The 19,489-nt window shown below is 43.0% G+C and overlaps 1 protein-coding gene across 3 annotated transcripts in view; it reads left to right on the top strand.

Moving 5' to 3' along the window:
• SULF2 (sulfatase 2) overlaps positions 1-19,489 on the top strand; it is a 296,927-nt gene that overhangs the window by 260,054 nt on the left and 17,384 nt on the right. For all 3 annotated transcript variants that reach the window (XM_082225923.1, XM_082225922.1, XM_082225924.1), the window contains 2 exons: positions 873-1,002; positions 13,338-13,545. In XM_082225923.1, the coding sequence (XP_082082049.1) occupies positions 873-1,002; positions 13,338-13,545 (338 nt within the window). The remainder of the gene's footprint in view (positions 1-872; positions 1,003-13,337; positions 13,546-19,489) is intronic.

Here is a 19,489-nt window from a genome sequence, read left to right as displayed (position 1 = left end):
GTCCTGCTAGCTAGGGATCATGGGAGTTGTAGACCAAAAACATCTGGAGGGCCAAGGTTGAGGAAGCCTGTCTTAAAGAAATCATTGCAGCAAAAGAAGAGTTGTACCTGTACAACTTTCCTTGGCAAGATCATTAATTAGTCTTTTTCATGTGGCATTTGTGAAATTACTTAATTCATCAAAAGGCAAAGTCGTATTAGTAGTTTCAGTGTTTTGTTGTTGGCATTTTTCATTTTCATTGGAACTGCTGTAAAATCTATGAGAGACACATGAAATAGGCAGTCTACTTTCCTACTTAATGAAAATGCATTTTTTAATTATTTCTTGCCTATATATCCTGCCTTTTTTCCAAGGAGCTTAAAGCAGAGAACATGATGTCCCAACTATCCAATTTAATCTTGCAAATACCCTGTGTGATTGGTTAAGCTTCAGAGAGTGTGACTGGTCACCCAGTAAGCTTCTTTCGATTGTATCCTATACTGTCCTATGCACGGGCATACTCTGGGGGGAACGGGGGGCCATGGTCCCAGTAACACAGTTTTGAGGGGGTGTGAACTAGGCACCCCCAAACAGGCGCCAGCTTCCATGGAGATCCCCATCCTGCCCAGGCGCGTCCTGGTGGGCCCAACTCCTGGCTCCCCATCCTGCACTGCCTGGAGTCTCTGGGCCCTGGAAACCAGCCTGGCCTTGCTGCCATGTCCTTGGACCTCCTCACTGAAAGGCCATGTGGCTAGCGCTCAATCGCTCCTCACTCGTTATTCAATGGAATATGGTAAAGATGGTGTTCACTCTTCATGAACAAAGATTATGTGAACAACTTCTTGGATGTGGATGCAGCCTTTACAGAGCTGTGCATGTTCTTCCCTTTTCAGGAAACTGTTACACAAGAGAGAGAATGAGAAAATGGACGCTCAAGAAGAAAATTTCCTGCCCAAGTACCAACGGGTGAAAGACCTCTGCCAGCGAGCTGAGTATCAAAGTGCTTGTGAACAGCTTGGGCAAGTGAGTATCTGCACCACAAGTCTAAAGCATAGCAAGGATTTAGGAGGTTCCTTTACTTTGTTATCCATCTTTCAACAGATGGACTGAATATTTTAGAGCTAGCTTTCCTTTCTGTTGCTCTTCCAGCAGTAGAAGAAAATGTATCTGCAGGGCCAGAGGCCAAGATTTCCCCTGGAATCTTAGTCAAACAAGGAGAAACATTTCAGAGCTGAATTACGTCTCTATTTCAGTTCCTTCTCAAATTCAGCTTAGTGGACCTTCATGTTCTCTTCCTTTTTCATATTAATATTCATTTTCTTTTTTAAAAGTCCAGATGTACAGAAAAGGGTCAGTAAATGAAGTTATTGCTGTATGGTTTTGGTACAAACTCTTCAAGTTTACTATTCAGGCTATTCAGGATTACTTACAGTAAACAGCCTTCCATCCAAGCATTGCACATGTCACCTTGCCTGTTCCCTTTCTTATTCTTTTAAGGATAATAAAATGTTTATGTGGTGTCTGTGGAAAGTGAGTAAAAATAGCCTTACTGCTGGCAATGATAAAAGAGGGAAATGATAAAAAACGCTGTCATCTATGTATTAGTCGTCAAGGAATAGAAGGATTGTTTTAAGGCTTTTCAGTGTGAATTGATTTGGGCAGTTCAGCATGGGATGGAATTGAGCAACCAAGACATCAACAGAACCTGCAGCAATCAAGTTGATTAGAGTCAGGGCTGATTTTCAAATAGTCACCCTCCCCATCATATATCAAGCCCCTCTTCTACACCTGTTGCTCTATCTAGGCAAAAAAACAAGTCTCTTTGTGGGGTGTGGAGAATGTGTCTGAAAGATAAAACTGCTCTTACATCTCTGTATAGCTAACCTTTTATGGTGGTTTTTTTATATACTGTAGCGCACCCAAAAATCACTTTTTTTTTAACATTGCTTAGTTTCACAAAGATATGCATATCTATATGATTTGTGTGGCTATGCATCAGAATGTAGGGAGCTTCCTTTATACGGAATAAGATATTTGGTCTTGACTAACCCTATCCGCCAGTTCAGTAGGCCCATATAGATCAGGCGTAGCAGCGCTCCCAATTCATGGGCATCAAACATCTGTAAAGGGCACCCATGCATAAAGCTGTTTCTTGATTGTGTGGTTCCCAGTTGTACATGCAACACCTACAGACAGTTCCCAAACATGTGCGTAGAGCCATGCATGTAAGGACTCTTTATAGACATCTGGATGAATGCATATCAGCTGGAGGTAGAACTTGCCATGCCAGATCCACCTGCATTCCATACCCATGGATACTGTACATCTGGGAAGCTGTTGTCTATGCATTTTCCTCCAGGGATTCCCACCACTACTTAAATCCAAATGCAGCTGCAGGAGGCTATAATCTAGAGGGGCAGGCCAGTGCTAGGTGGAAAGGCTCTTAAATCCTTTTCTCCTCCAGCAGTTATTCTAATCATAACCACCACGACCCCACAGCTTTCCCATGTTAAGGGGTAGGTTGGAGGAGAGAAGAAACAGAGCTACATGAAAAACAGCTGGTGCTGAGCAGAAAATTCAGCAGAGAGAAAAAAGAGCAGTTCTCCCTCACTTCACCATACAGGTGTTTTGCTCAGAATTGCAGTCTCCTGTGACTGCTTTTGATTTAAAATAACAACACCACCCACCCACCCCTAGACAAGCAAACCTTGAGGTGTAATGTACATGCAATTGTCTTGTCTAGCTTTATCCTGACTGGCAACAGCGCTCTAAAGCCTTAGGAACAAGATCTTTCTCAGCCCTGCATCCTGAAACAGACACTTCTGTCTGCTTAGTAAGCTCTTTTAAGAGCCAGTTACGGTAACATCTCTCATCTGTACAGCGTTCCCAGAAGCTGTAATGTAGCATCATCATAACAGTTGAGTGAAAACTCTGTTCCAATAATTTTGCAAAGTTTATACAGATTTTGTTCCTGTGGTTTCATCCACTTGACTGGAAGGCTTTCAGGGTGAATTCATTCTTGTATTGAATTTGGATGATGGTCAGTTTATTGGCCACATGGCGCTTAAGGGGTCTCTAAGCAACCTACACAATTTTAAGAGCATAAAGCATAGAATAGATTTTTAAAAACACATTACCATGCAATAAGCTCATAAAACTTATAAAAGAGCAGCAAAAGCATATAACCAATAAACAGCAATGTAATCATAATCTTTCAAATGCCTGGGAGATAAGATAGGTTTCTACTTGGTGCCAAAAGGATGTTAATGATAGCACCAGGCAGACCTCATGGTCTGAGAACACCCTCTCCCTCATTTCCACCCTCCAACGTTTTCCCTCAGAGGGGGCACCTGGGGTCAGGGCCTCTGGTGAAGACCAAAGGGTCTGAGTAAGCTCATATTGGGGTCATGGGACTTTCTGGGTCAAAACCAGCACGTTGAACAGAGCTTTATACTTATTGTCATTTTAATAAATCAGGCAGGCACTGCATAGGAAGGATGAGATGACTTGAAGATGTGTAACTCCTGTATAAGATCTCAAGAACAGTTTCACTGTGTCAGATGAACAGTTGTTTTAGGTCCATACTCCAGTCTTTGACACCTCTCTGTCTTTGGCATTCTGCAAACTTTGTGAAAGCTTCCATAACTGTTTTTGAACACCTCTACCTCACTGCTGGTCTACAAATGCTTCTTTGTACGACAGAAACTTCTACATCTTCCATTGTCTGTCAAGCACTAGAGAACACTTTCCAATGAGATAAGTACCTGCTGGTGATAAGTGGCAGATAACCAACAGAGTTCCATCCTTGAAAACGTGTGAATTCCACCTATAAGACTCTTCATTTTAAACAACTAATTAAAGATCTGATTTTAAAGTCTGGTATGAGACTGGGGATCACATTTCCAGAGTATACTTCTTAACTGTTCCTGATTGTTCCTGTGACTGATTGAAGCTAATATTTGAAGCTGCCCCTTGATATACCGTTGAAGAATCCCTCAAGCTCGCCTTATGCTTCCCTGAAACTTGCTTGCAGCTGTGGATAGATTCAGGCAGCAACTCACTTCCTCCACCACAAAGTGTTTTTTTACAAGGTGCTAAGCATATTCCAAGTAGTATAAAGAGAGCAGCGTCTCTCCCCACCCCCCAGAGGAGAGAGTAGGATCAAAATTGCCCTTGAGGATGAGTGGCTTACACGAAACACTCTGGTTATTTCTTAAGTGATTCCCCACCGCCCCTGTTCCTCAAATAAATTATTCACTGCACTTTGGAGGTTTGTCTTTTGGGTTAGTTTTTCAAAACACTTTTGAAAAGGGGGGAAAAAAGACTTGTGGCAACTTAAAGCCAACAAGTTCATTGTGGCAGAAGCTTATCGGTACTAGAGTCCATTTTGTGAAACGCATTAAGTGCTGTCTTCAGCTGCAAGGCTTACATACGTGATAAAGGACACGTTCGTACTCATAAGTGCATTCAAGCACAGAGAAGGAGAATTGTAAATCTGAGGTGCAAGAGGTTAAATATGTGACATTTTTATGCTGAATAGCGTACAACTCCATGCCTTTGCTATGTTAAGAACATAAGAAGGGGTACTGGATTAGAGCAAAGGCCCATCTGGACCAGTGTCCTGTTGCGTGCCAAAGTGGCATGAAACTGCCCCTCCACCTGAGATCAAAGGACCACACATGACACCATTCTTTTGCACTGAATTTGACCCCAACTTTATTGATTACAGATGTAAGGGGATGAGGCTTAGACATTGGGCATATCCTATATCAACCAGCCCGTTTGCTAGATGTTTTCTAGGGGTCAATCCAGAGTTGGGGAAGCCCTATAACATAGTTAGGTGCCTTCTTGCCTGCATTGAGTGCTGTGGCTTTAGCCCCTCCCTGGGCATCTGGACAGAAGCACTTCTTCCTCAATCCCTTTAATGGGATACCCCATTTCCCAGAGGGGTAGGCAGAAACTTGCAACCTCTCCTCCTACCATGACTAAAGGCTTTACCCAATGCCTAACCCAACAAAGTTGTGACGATTGCTATGAGGAAGGCAAAACCTTCAGATGAGGCCAATTAGGCTGTTGGAAAAATTCTCCCAGGGCCCTGAATATGGTGGCTGAGATCATCCATACCAAGCGACTACCCCCAGAATGGGTAGGCACAAGCTGAACCCAAGGTGGGGGGCGGGGATAGTGGGAGAAACAGAAAATAACCGTGGTGCCAGTAAATGGACAAGCTGCACTTTTTATTTCTGAGGAGGGGACCAGAGCAAAGACCTCCTTTGGACCCAGTCCATGTGGTGTTCCATGTGTTTAAATTTAGGCTGGCTATACTGATTAACAAAGCAATGACAAACCTAGACAGCATCTTAAAAAGCAGAGACATCACCTTGCCAACAAAGGCCCGTATAGTTAAAGCTATGGTTTTCCCAGTAGTGATGTATGGAAGTGAGAGCTGGACCATAAAGAAGGCTGATCACCAAAGAATTGATGCTTTTGAATTATGGTGCTGAAGGAGACTCTTGAGAGTCCCATGGACTGCAAGAAGATCAAACCTATCCATTCTTAAGGAAATCAGCCCTGAATGCTCACTGGAAGGACAGATCCTGAAGCTGAGGCTCCAATACTTTGGCCACCTCATGAGAAGAGAAGACTCCCTGGAAAAGACCCTGATGTTGGGAAAGATTGAGGGCACAAGGAGAAGGGGACAACAGAGGACGAGATGGTTGGACAGTGTTCTCGAAGCTACTAACATGAGTTTGACCAAACTGCGGGAGGCAGTGGAAGACAGAAGTGCCTGGCGTGCTCTGGTCCATGGGGTCACGAAGAGTCAGACACGACTAAACCACTAAGCAAAAGCATACTGATTAACAGCATAATCCCATGCATGTATGCTCACGAAGAAGCCCTACTGAGTTCAGTGGGACTTCTGGATAAATGTGTTTAGGATTGTATTCTTTGTTTCTGTGCCTTTTTATTGATGTAACAGTGTTCTAAGATTAAGACTGTGTCTCGAGTTACCGAAACAAGCAAACTGTATCCAGTAATAGAAAAATCCTTCCAGGAAGGTCACAGCTATTTATCCCTGATTGGAGCCCCGAGTAATGAGTTTGAGTTAACATCTGTAATTGCTGCAGTTGCAGGAAAGCTGTGAAGGGCAGCGATGCAAAGCCACTTGGTGTGGAGGCAGGGGATTTGGAAGGAGGTCAAGGCTTCTCAACAGAAATACAAAATCTGGTGTGTGTCTGGCAATGGGGGCTGTGCAAATGTTAAAGGAGCAGGACCCGCTTATTGGAAAAGGAGGATTTCTTCCTACGATACTCTGAAATTGGTAGTTTATGCAAACTTTAACTAAACATGGACATCCACACTTAAATGGAAGGTATGAATTGCAATATTAAATCACAAAACTAGTATCTTCCTATGCAAGACAGTTTTCAGATATTTGTAGAAATGTTTTAGCAAAATACACATAATATTCTTCAGACATGTAAACCAGGATCGCTTAAGTCAAGCCTAACTGTTCATACTGTCAAAATCGAATTTTGGTCCTCTTGAAGTTCTCTTGACCTTTTGTCATAATATTGTGCCGAGTGCCATATCCTTTCCAGGAAGAAAACAAATTAATAGCATATGCCGTTGAAGTCTGAAACAGTATTGGTTTTTAAAAGAATAGTTAAAATACCATGCAAACTCTGGCTAAATATGTTTGCCTAGTAGCCAGCTGTTGCTTCCTCCCATTTTTGGGAAAATTCTGGCTGCCATTACTAGAATAAAGACTGAGTGCTATGTGGGATTTTAGACCACATGACTTCCATATACTCATCAGTATAAGTCAGTGATGTGAGGGATGACATTAATAACACTTTCTTAGAAATAGTTTTATTGGGGGGTGCAATTTCCTGCAGTTTGCTGGACTCTCTTCAGCTATTAATATTATCATGCTTCATCTGTTGAGTTGCTTTAATGAATGTGTTATTGGAATGGAGTGGAGGAGTTAGAAGCTTACATGCACTTACAGGGGAACATAGTTGCTTACAGCTAATAACAGTGAGGCATTACTACAAAAGGCCAGATTCCCTTTTAATTGCATTTATATAAACCTTACTTGCATTAAGAATTTTGCAGAGCTGAGCAAAGGAATTGGTTTAATCAGTGGAACAAACTGACTGACATATCCCAGTGTATTATCTGCAGCCTCCAGGCCTATCCCTTTACCCTTGCCAAGACCTGATTGACTGCTTCCTTCTTAAGTTATGCCCTCATGGCTGCCCAAGGTGTCAGAGTGTGAATATAGGGCCTGTTTGATGTCACCAAAGTAATACACTAGTTTTGTGATTTTGCTCTACTATATAGGAATTCTTCATGCATGACACAGCAAAAATGACTGAGACCTTTGACTTGCATACTTTATAGGGTAATATAGTAGGAATTTACTGGGGCTCTCGCGGAGGTGACAAAACTGGCACAGTCTGTAAAATACTTCAAGAAGGGCCATAGGTATTTTGCATATAATAATTGGCACTTTTGGGAGAGGCATGTGGCACATGATCAGTACTGCACTGTTCCTATTCAGAAATTGATACAGTGGTGCCCCGCAAGACGAATGCCTCGCAAGACGGAAAACTCGCTAGACGAAAGAGTTTTCCGTTTTGGAGGTGCTTCGCAAAACGAATTTCCTATGGGCTTGCTTCGCAAGACGACAATGTCTTGCGAGTTCCTGCTGGTTCCCCCCCCTTTTCTAAGCCGCTAAGCCGCTTATCAGCTGATCCGATCAGCAGATACGCCACTAATAGCGCTAATAGCGCTAATCCGCTAATCCTTCAATGGGCTTGCTTTGCAAGACGAAAAAACCGCTAGACAAAGAGAATCACAGAACGGATTCTTTTCGTCTTGCGAGGCACCACTGTACCATCACACTAGGGGCAGTTTGAAAAATCTTTATGATTGCAGAAACGATTTAGACTTTCTTCTGATCAATTTTTCAAAGATATTTGCAGCTTATGAGTGCTAATTAAAGGTAAAGGTAAAGGTACCCCTGCCCGAACGGGCCAGTCTTGCCAGACTCTGGGGTTTGTGCGCCCATCTCACATCTATTGGCCGGGGGCCAGCGCTGTCCGGAGACACTTCCGGGTCACGTGGCCAGCGTGACAACGCTGCTCTGGCGAGCCAGAGCCGCACACGGAACGCCGTTTACCTTCCCGCTGGTAAGCGGTACCTATTTATCTACTTGCACCCGGGGGTGCTTTCGAACTGCTAGGTTGGCAGGCGCTGGGACCGAGCAGCGGGAGCGCACCCCGCCGCGGGGATTCGAACCGCCGACCTTTCGATCGGCAAGCCCTAGGCGCTGAGGCTTTAGCCCACAGCGCCACCCGCGTCCCTTTTATGAGTGCTAATTACTTTCTCACTAAAGTTGAGTGTCTGCAGATTCAAACTAAGGCAGAGACAAAACATTGTTGTAGGGGCGTGGAGGGTAGTTTTTCTTGTGTTTGCTTCATTGACTCATCAAGCTGTGGTGGGCATGAGGGGCTTGTAGATCATTTAATGAAACCAGTGCAGGAAATGACGAGTTAGAGCCTATTGCCCTCCAGCTTTTGTTTATAGATTTCCAGGGAGAAAGAGCCCACAAACCCTCTAGGTAACTTGTTCCATTGTTGATCTTCTCTTACTGTCAAGAAGCTGCTTCCAGCATTCAGCCAAAATCTACCCCTCTAGAACATTTCTCTTCCAGTGTGGCAAAGGAATAACCATTGTTCTTGTCAATAGGACAACCATTCAGGTACCCAAAGTGTTTTCATGTCATCTGTCTGCACCTCAGTCTTTCCTTCAACATTTCAGCATTGTTTCATTGTTTATTTTAATTATGTGAAGAGGCAGTGTGACTCTGAGTATTAGTTGCTGGAAACCACAGAAGATGAGCATGCTGTTGCAACTCAGGACATGTTTGTGGGCTTCGTTTAGGCATCTGGTTGGCTACTGTGGGAATAGGATTCTGAATTAGATGGACCTGTGGCCTGATCAAGCAGGGAACTTCTTATGTTCTTGTTTTATAAAGGATTTCATACTTAGAAGCCATTGTATCTTGTTTATGAATTTCTATATCACTCTTCATCTCAGGATCACAGTATAAAAACACACACAAACAACAACAACACCCCTCCCCCCCAGTTTAAAAGGCCATAGGTTATTTAATTAGTCAAAGGCCTAGGAGAAGAGGAATGTTTTCACTTGGTGTCTATAGGTATATAATGACGGTGCCAGGTAAGTCGCCCTGGGGAAAGCATTCTACAAACAGGGGGCCACAGCAGAAAAGGCCCATTCTTGTGTTGCCATCCTCCAGGCCGCTCGTGAAGGAGGTAGACAAAGAAGGGCCTCAGATGATAATTACACAGCCTGGGTTGGTTCATATTGGGGTTTATAAGCTGTTTAAAAGTCTTTATAGGTCAAAACCTATGTTTAAAAGGCTTTATAGGTCAAAGCCAATTTGAATTGGTGGCATATTGATTATAATAGGGCATGGGCAGGCAAACTGAGGCGCAGGGGCTGGATCCAGCCCAATTGCCTTCTAAATCCGGCCTGCGAATCAGCGTGTTTTTACATGCGTAGAATGTGTGCTTTTATTTAAAATGCATCTCTGGGTTATTTGTGGGGCATAGGAATTCATTCTTTTTTCTTTCAAAATATAGTCCAGCCCCCCCCCACAAGGTCTGAGGGACAGTGGACCGCCCCCCTGCTGAAAAAGTTTGCTGACCCCTGTAATAGGGAGTGCCAGCCCAATACATTTTGCTGTCTGAGGCAACGGCAAAGATGATGCCCCCCGTTTTGTGTACAGAAGCTGACCGGACAGTCTGCTTAATTTTGCCTCAGCAGTAGTGATGAGACAACGTCTTCACTGCCGCTGAGGCAGATGGCTAGTGTAGGGAGTGCAGGACAGGCCATGTAGGAGGCACGGCTCTGCTTTTCAGTGGAGGGGAATGGCCAGGGAGGTAACGCTACCATCCAACTGCGTCTGCTGCCTGAGGCGTTTGCCTCACTCTGCTTAATGGTAGAGCTGGCTCTGCTAAAAGGGCCTATTCTCCATACCCTGGACTGTCTTTTCCTGTTCTCCTTTGAATCCATTCCAAATGACAATGGCTTCACTTGTCTCCTTCAAGTATGGTTTGCCCAGACCCAAGGACACAGTGTTCCATATGTGGCTGAACTAGTGCAGAACAAAGTGAAACTTAACTCTTCTTGTGAACTGGAAACTGTGGTTCAGTTAATGCTGCCTAAAAATTGCATTAGTTACACGAACACTCAGACATTGCTGCAGAAAAGCACTCCAGAAGATCTTTTTTAAAAAGGAGAGAAAAGAAAAGCAGAACAAGTTAGTTTTAATTAACTCAGTTTTAAAATGCTTACATTAGTGTAAGTGTAGAGCATTAGGAAGGATATGCCCTCAGTGGTATAACAAGAACTACCCAAGCAGGTGTTTGCGCCAGTAACACAACCATTTTGCAGCCAGTAGTGACTGGAGGTAACCGGTTTCAGCAAGAGCTGGCAGCAGAAAAAAAATATATTTATTCTTCGCAACTAAAAGGTAGCAGGGAAAAGCTGTTGCCAAAAAATAAAATAAAATGTTTTGCTTTAATTAAAGAAATCGTATGCAGTCTCACTTTAGCTCAAAGCCATGACCAGCTGTAAACAGTTGCTTCAAGTAAGAGCTGTGTCCCTGTCTTCGGAAAACAAGAACAAGAAGTTTGGAAAATCCTTCCTAATGGTACAGTCATAAATCCAGAAATTTGTAACAGAATAATTGGGATCGAGAGGGTAATATTTTTAGACTACAGCATAACTTGGAACACCAACAGAGACAGCCTTTAATATTCAAAACTGAAATATGTCTGTTTTATTGCATATTTAGTTTATTGAATCCAATCACAAGATCTTTTTGCCTCTCCCCCCCCCCAACAAATCATCTTCAGAGGTTAAATAGCAACAGACTTTGAGGAAAGAAAAAAGCACAGACATGGTCATTATTGCCCTTCCCATCAAGATTTTTCCCTGATTCCACTCAATAGTTGTACATTTGATGTGTATTGCCTACAGACAATCTTTTCTTCAGGAAGCAAGCCGGATCTGCAACAAAAAGTTGCAGTTAAGAGAGCGCCTGTGTTTCAGTCAGTTGGTTTTGCCCTCCTTCATCCACCATGAAATTCATTTCACCCCCACACCCAGTTTTCTCCCCCCCTCCTCCAACACATACACACGCACCAATCAGCATTCTGCGTCCACTGATACTTATGTGAATTCCGTTTGCGTATCTGTGCCTTCAGTGCTAGGTCCATGTTGCCTTTGGGAGTGTAAGACTTCTGTTACTTCATTGCCCTTGAAGACAGTTCGCAGACTGTACTGATGCAGAATGAAGACACTAGCTTGTTTTAAAGAGATAGACCATCAGGCGCCAATTATATAGGGGTTTAGAGTGCAAGTTCATAGTGGTTCACTGTAGCTTCTCGGCCACAAACTAAGGGGCTGGTCTTGTCTTTAAAACCTAGATTATATGGAGGCTAGGTACTTTAGAAACAAGTTCCATCTCCTTGTCTTATAAATGAAAACAATATTGGCCTTATTTATCTTGTTCGTCTTGTTTAATGTTCAGTAGCAGCATTATCTTAAGAGCTTTTAATATTACAAATAGAATTTGTTGCTCTACTTAAAAACAACACTACCACCACAATTCATTCCGTTTCCATACTTGTTGAACCTGGCTTCATTTCACATCATGCTTTAAATTTATTTCCACTCTGTACTGCCTCTGTCACAATTAGCTGGAATAGTTGTTAACAGTCCTTTTGAACTTGTACTGGTAATAATCAATTTCAGGCAGAGATGCTCATTAAAGTTTATGACTACAATGTTCATGTAACTTCTCAGTTGAAAATATTGGATGTTGCAAATTCTGACCATTGAAGTCCCTCTTAAATTCATTAAATCTCATACAGCGTCAATGTTTTAAAGCACCTTAGAAGTCTTAACCACTTCATACCTAAAATTTCAGATTACTTTGCTATGTTTAACATTTCATTTTAACTAAAAAACCCATTGCAGATATTGATGGATTTAAGTATCTTTTAAGCATATCCCAAGTTTTCATAGCAGCTGAAATGGGGAGATTTTCACTTCTCCTTCATATCACCAAGGCATAGGAATATGAGCTATCAACAACTGTCTTGATTGAGGAAGGGGGACTTTAACAAAACAATAATGCCTACCGAAAAGTATTTCCTACCGAGTTCAATAGACTTTACTCTCAGAAAAGTAGATACAGAGTTTCACGCTAAGGCATCAAACCTGAACACACTTACTAGGAAGCCAGGCCCTTAAATACAGTGGATGTTGCTCTTGAGTAAACATGCATAATATTGCACAAGACAATCTTCAGTGTTGCATTTTGATGAGTGGGTTAAACCTGGACATGCAACATTATTTTTAGTCTTTGGAAAATTGATAAAATGTCCTTTTATTTATGTATTGCTATCTCAAAGTTTCGTAACGGTGAGGTAGGAGAGCTAAAAGTAATGCCAATATATTTCATATCTGGCAACCAATGTTCCCCTCCGCTTTCAGATACAGTGGTACCTCGGGTTAAGAACTTAATTCGTTCTGGAGGTCCGTCCTTAGCCTGAAACTGTTCTTAACCTGAGGTACCACTTTAGCTAATGGGGCCTCCCACTACCGCCACACGATTTCTGTTCTCATCCTGAAGCAAAGTTCTTAACCCGAGGTACTATTTCTGGGTTAGCGGAGTCTGTAACCAGTACATCTGTAACCTGAAGCGTCTGTAACCCAAGGTATCACTGTAGCTCATTTACCAGAATTAATTTATTTAGTGTTAAGTCTGGAAATGTATACTTCAGGCATAGGCAACCTTCGGCCCTCCAGATGTTTTGGACTACAATTCCCATCATCCCTGACCACTGGTCCTGTTAGCTAGGGATCATGGGAGTAGTAAGCCAAAACATCTGGAGGGCTAAAGGTTGCCTATGCCTGATATACTTGATTCTGACCCAACTAAGCCTCTGGTAAATGAACCACAATAGCCACTGGAGGGCCGCGAAAATTTGTGTCCCTGGCTTTTTAGACTCAACTATCCATGCACTATCTGAAAGCAAAGGGGGCGCATTGGTTGCCAAATGTGACACACACACACCCCGTAGCTCTTCTACACCACTAACATGTTTCTGCCAAATTAACATCTGCTATGGGACAGATAATTGTGATTTGATCTTCTGAGAATACTACCAACCAACTTTGAATGTCCAAAGTATGTAGAAGAACATTTGCCTCTATCATGCCATTTTGGGAACATTTCCCTCCCGTTTCAGAAATGGCAGTGCATGGAAGATGCCAGCGGGAGGCTCAAGCTGCACAAATGCAAAGGGATGGCCAGCCTTACAGCTCCAGGAAGCAGCAAAGGTGTCTCCAACCTCATGCCCAAGTACTACAGCAGGAACAGTGAGGACTGCAACTGCGAGGAGAACGAATACAAGTTGAGCCCCATTGGGCGGCGAAAGAAGCTCTTCTCCAAGAAGAGTAAGTAAACGGTCAAGCTTCTTGTCTCTTTGCGTGGTGGAGAAAAACCTGACCTGAATAATTAAACTACACACACACACAGTCGTACCTTGGTTTTCAAACAGCTTAGTTCTCGAACGTTTCGGCTTCCAAACGCCACAAACCCAGAAGTGACTGTTCTGGTTTACGGACTATTTTTGGAAGCCAAACATCTGACGGGGCATCTGCAGGTTCCGATTGGCTGCAGGAGCTTCCTGTGGCCAATCAGAAGCCATGCTTTGGTTTCCGAATGTTTTGGAAGTCGAATGGACTTCTGGAACGGATTACGTTCAACTTCCATGGTACGAGTGAGTGGGGGTAGGGGTGTGGGTATCCATTCAAATCCCATGTTTTAAAATAAAATGCTTAAGGTAGCTTATGACATATTGAAAAATCAGAAATGACATCTCAGCAATAAGAAATATTACAAGTTAAAATGGAAGAATACAAGTGCAATGGAACTTAAACTTGACTGGCCAAGACCCTGCCCAGAAAGGGAAGGTCTTTGCAAAATTGCCAAAGGCCATCAAAACTGGAAGGGGTGGCAAGATGAGCCTCATTGAACAGGGAGTTGCACAACGAAGCGCAGCCACTGAGAAGGGTCCAATGTCTTTACCAGCTGCACCTGTGCTGCCAAGCAGAAGCCATTTGGTAGGCAGGCTTGCATGGAAGGAGAAAGTCCTTTAGGTATCCTAGCCCAGAATTGTTCATGCACTTCAAATACCTATGTGAACCTTGCTTAGCTTTTAAAACCATATTTCAAATTTACATGCCTGTTATGTATATACTGTGTGTTTATTTGAAAGGCTTTACCCAAACTTCCCATCAAATTCAAGACACCTTACAGTAACCAAAACACAGTATGACATTCAGAACAAACTAAAGTTAAGATCCAATAGGAAAGAAAAGTATGATCAGATAAGTATGAAAGAGCGTGGGATAATTTCCAAGCATTTGCCAAGCTTTAAATAAAATTAAAGAAAACCCCGGAGTTAATTAGAAGCCCAACGTTACTTCTGGGCTATGACGAGCACAACTGAGGTCACACCCAAATGCTTGTTGTGCCTGCTTCAAAAGTAGCAGTACAGCAGCTGGCAGGCTGCACAAAAGCTGACTTGGGGATCTACTTTGCAGGCTGCACAGGTCATTCTAGTCCTGTGAGGTCAAGTTCCTTTTGAGCAACAGAATAATAGCCTTCCAAGTGCAACTGTGTATCAAAGAGGTAACAAGTGACGGCACCCAAAGCTACATGTGTAGAAATGGTTTATTCCTCTGGTACTGTTTCCACCAACATGGAGATCATCCTAGCTGTGCCTGACATGGCCCAACTCTCATTCAGGAAGGTCTGTAGCACGGAGCCTGTTCTTTGTGAATGGGCTCACTGCGCTATTTAGAATCGTGCATGATCAAGAGCCTTAAAGCAGTTCCCTCTTTCAGATCTCTTCAGCTAATGTGCAGAAGGCAGGGCTGGCAAGGGACACGATGCCAGGGAACTTGTCCCCACTTTCCCCTCTGTGTGCTAATGGGAGAGCAAGCAAGTAGACCTTGGGTGTTACGGCATCATTAATTACATTGGGTGGACTTGTTCGTTCTCAAAGCTGCTTGCTTGTAATATTTTCTTCTTGAGTTGAACGACAGGTGCCGCTGTTGACATTGAACCAGAGTTGCCTCCCAAACAGATTGACTTTCCTTGGCAAAGCCCAGGTGCTTTTTTTGACATAGCCTATTCCGTAGGCTCTCCTTTTAAACTTGAGTCAGGTTAATATCTATATTTGAAGTGCATAGTCTAATTATAGATTAAAAGAGCCAAAACAGCAGCTCAGAATTATTATTCGTCTGTAAAGTTTCCTTCGCCTCGCTCCACAAATGCAGAGCCTTAATTATTCAGCAGATTAGGCTTTCTCGGTAATGACCTGGCACAAGCTTCAAACAGGGAGTTTAAATTGATTTTCTTCCTTTATATTTGCCTTGCAAGCTGATTAGTAACTACTAAGCTAATTTTTAGGTGAATAAAATCATTGGTTCTCAGGTGAAATCGCCAGCTACTGCTTGGAATTTGTGGCACTACAGATAATCTTTAAATAATGCTTGAGCTGTAGTTCAATTAACTTGTTCTTGAACGAAGACGCCCTGGAACAGTGAGCACAGTTGCATGGACTCACTAGCGACTTCTGGAGAATCAGGAGGCACTTAATTTGACAAAGTTACGCTTAAAGTGGGGGGGGGGCACACTATACCGAAAAAGTTACACTTAAGTGGGGCAGAATATAATCACTTATGGTACTTTACGCAGATCAAGCATAGGCATATAATTTATTGGAACCTTTCCAAATCCTCGCAACAACCCAGTTAACTGTGTGGTTATCTCAGTTTACAGGTGTCAGAAACCCAAGTGCCTTTCAAAACAATATTTCGTTCATGCAGTAAATGCACAGTAGTTCATTGGTTTGTCGTACAACAAGGAGGGTTAATATTTTCAGCCCCGAAAACCTCATTCGAGATTGGCCAACTCTTGGAGGGCGACATGTTAACAGCCCATTATTGCTCCTTTAGCACACACACATTTGCCAGATATGCACACCACATAGTCATACCTGCAAAAACACAGCAGCAGGACAGCAGGACACCATGGGACATGTTTTTATCTTGTTTTTAATTGGATTGTTTCTGCTACCTGGTTGTGGCTGCTTAAGGAGGGCAGGATAGAAATTTAATAACAAGAATAATAGTGGCCAGATTTATTTATTTTTAAAAACAAACTACTGCCAACAGCAAATTTTTGTTGTTGTTGTTGTTGTGTTTTGGGGGGCAGAGGTTTTGCGGGCCACAAACTTTTTCTAGTTCCAGGAACGTTGGGCTTTTCATCAGTTTAAGAAAGCTTAAACTAGCTCCCAGAGAACAGTCAGCACTGCTGACTATTTGATTGGGTGGTTAATTAATTATTGACTAATGCTTAGTCAAATTAATGTGATTTGGAATAATAACATATGGAAGTAATTTTTCCTCTTTGGAGGGAACTATGATGTTTCAATATTTACTGAGAATAAGTTATGCTGAAGGCATGAGGTATGGCTGACTTGTGCTAATATGTTAATTTTTGCGGTGTGTGGAAGAGCTGTTTTTTAATTTGGTTATTTTTTAAAATAAAATATACGGTTCTGAAGTGTTCACTGCTTGATCCAACCTAGTCATTCAGTGGTAAGAAATGGGACGGCTCTTCCATTGTTCATCAGAAATTCAAACCTTTCTGCTTTATGCAGAAAGAATGTTGTGGGGGAAATCCTAGGATAAGGAAACTGTGGGATTCATTTCAGTCCCTCTGTTTTTTCCTGAGAGAACCATCATTTACCCATGTTCTGAGATACAAGCAATTGGCTTGGCAGGTGCATTCTAGTAATCAGGTGTGAATGATGAGTACTTAAAGAACAGTTAATAGCAACCTGAATGCTGATCATGCTTGTGCCAGATGCAAAGTTTATCTTTTACTTATAAAGCATTGCCTCCTTTTCCACTGCAATTATTGTAATTATTCCAGGTGTTGTTGCTGGAATCTCATCACACAACACAGAAACAACAGCTCATCTCCCTGTTTTGCTACTACACTATTAACTTGTGAGGGAGTCAACCTAATGCAGGTGTTGGGAACCTTTGGCCCTCCAGGTGTACCTGGAATATCAGTGCCCATCATCCTATGCCACTTGCCCAGCAACATCTGGAAAACCAGAGGTTCCCCACAGATGACCAGATGAGTGTGTGTGTGTGTGTGTGTGTGTGTGTGTGTAAAAGACAGAGAAAGAAAGAAATACATTGGCTCCTGGATCTAAAAAGGGACCCAAAAGCCAGTTGGATTTACCAACTAGCCAGTGTGGTGTAGTGGTTAAGAGCGGTAGTCTTGTAATCTGGTGTACCGGGTTCACGTCCCTGCTCCTCCACATGCAGCTGCTGGGTGACCTTGGGCTAGTCACACTTCTCTGAAGTCTCTCAGCCCCACTCACCTCACAGAGTGTTTGTTGTGGGGGAGGAAGGGAAAGGAGAATGTTAGCCGCTTTGAGACTCAAAGGTAAAGGTACCCCTGACCATTAGGTCCATTCGTGGCCAACTCTGGGGTTGTGGCACTCATCTCGCTTTATTGACTGAGGGAGCCAGCATACAGCTTCCAGGTCGTGTGGCCAGCATGACTAAGCCACTTCTGGCAAACCAGAGCAGTGCACGGAAACGCCGTTTACCTTCCCACTGGAGTGATACCTATTTATCTACTTGCACTGCGTGCTTTCGAAATGCTTGGTTGGCAGGAGCTGGGCCCGAGCAACGGAAGCTCACCCCGTCGCGGGGATTCGAACCACCAACCTTCTGATCAGCAAGCCCTAGGCTCTGTGGTTTAACCCACAGCACCGCCCACGTGCCTTAGGGTAGTGATAAAGTGGGATATCAAATCCAAACTCCTCTTCTTCCAGCTTAGATATAGGCATTCATAGTGGTTTGTAGCTGAAAACGAAGCCATCATTTAAATATATATATATTCAAATACTCTCTCCTCCATTCAACTTTTACAAATATTTACACGTGTATCTCCCATTGGTTGTTGGATGTTTTTTTAAAAATAACATTTTGTTCAGTATTGACATATTTGGAAGAAAAGAAAAGTTGGCAGCTCATGCATACAGAGAAGAAGGTCAACAACAAAAGGAAGTTGGTTCTTGCTAAGAAAGCCTCCCTTTGTTTCTTATAACTATTTGGGTGTAGCTCCTTGGGACTTCCTCTATGTATTGAAAAGGAAGGGAGTTCCCACATTTTAGTCAAATGTTCCATAAATTAGAACCTATTTCTCCCCTTGAGCTATGATTCACCTGGCTGAACCTCAGGTGGAAAGCCTGAGTCCCAGGTGGTGAAAAAGCTCGAGTGAACTCATCAGCTCAGTGTGCTGAAAACAGTGCGAAATGATGATTCAGTGTGAGGAGTAATTAGGACAGGGGTTGAAATAATTGTGATAATAAGTACTTCAGATATAAATTTGTGTTTATGTAGCATTTTTCATATACTCCCTTCAGTAGGCCTTGGCATAATCCTTAAAGGTAGGTCAGTATTATTATTATTAGTAGTAGTAGTAGTAGTAGTATCTCAGTGCTGCTGATAAAGGGAGGGTGACGGAGACTGGGAAAGAGTAGCTTGTGTAAAGCCATCTGGCGAGAGTCAAATTAAACATTACTAAAAATGAGAGGGGCCAACACTGAAAAGGTATGTCAAACTTTTCTCTCCACCTTTGTAATGTCCAATATACTGGGTTACTCCAGCCACTCTGGTGTCATTTTGCTATGCCTTTCCCCCTAAAATAGGGGTAGGCAACCTAAGGCCCGGGGGCCAGATGCAGCCCAATTGCCTTCTCAATCCAGCTCACGGACAGTCCAGGAATCATCGGTGTTTTTACATGAGTAGAATGTGTCCTTTTACTTAAAATGCATCTCTGGGTTATTTGTGGGGCATAGGAATTTGATCATTTCGCCCCCCCAATATATATATATATAGTGCAGCCCAGCACATGGTCTGAGGAATGGTGGACCGGCCCCCTGCTGAAAAAGGTTGCTGATCCCTGCCCTAAAACAATGCCAGCAACAGCTATTGATCAGGAGTGTGACCACAGCAAACTTCATCATACTGACACAGCCCACTGGTTCATCTTTATACTGATTGGCAGCAGGTCTCCAGAATTTCAAACTGGTTTCTCCCAGCCCTGCCTGGAAATGCCAGGGATTGAACCTGGTATCTTCTGCATGCAAGGAAATGGCTCTGCTATTACATCACACAATGCTTTTGTTAAGAGAGGTAAAGCAGACACAGCCGACAGTGAGCTTGCAAGGCTAGCCCAGCAGTATTCAAGCCTGCTGAGTTGATGGGGTTTTCTGTGCCCAAAGAGCTTTTGCAGCCCAGA

Source organism: Podarcis vaucheri (genome assembly GCF_965113315.1).
Source record: "Podarcis vaucheri genome assembly, chromosome: 6".
Classification (NCBI taxonomy): Eukaryota; Metazoa; Chordata; class Lepidosauria; order Squamata; family Lacertidae; genus Podarcis; species Podarcis vaucheri.
Note: the sequence above shows the minus strand (reverse complement) of the source record. Positions and strands in the feature narration are given on the sequence as shown.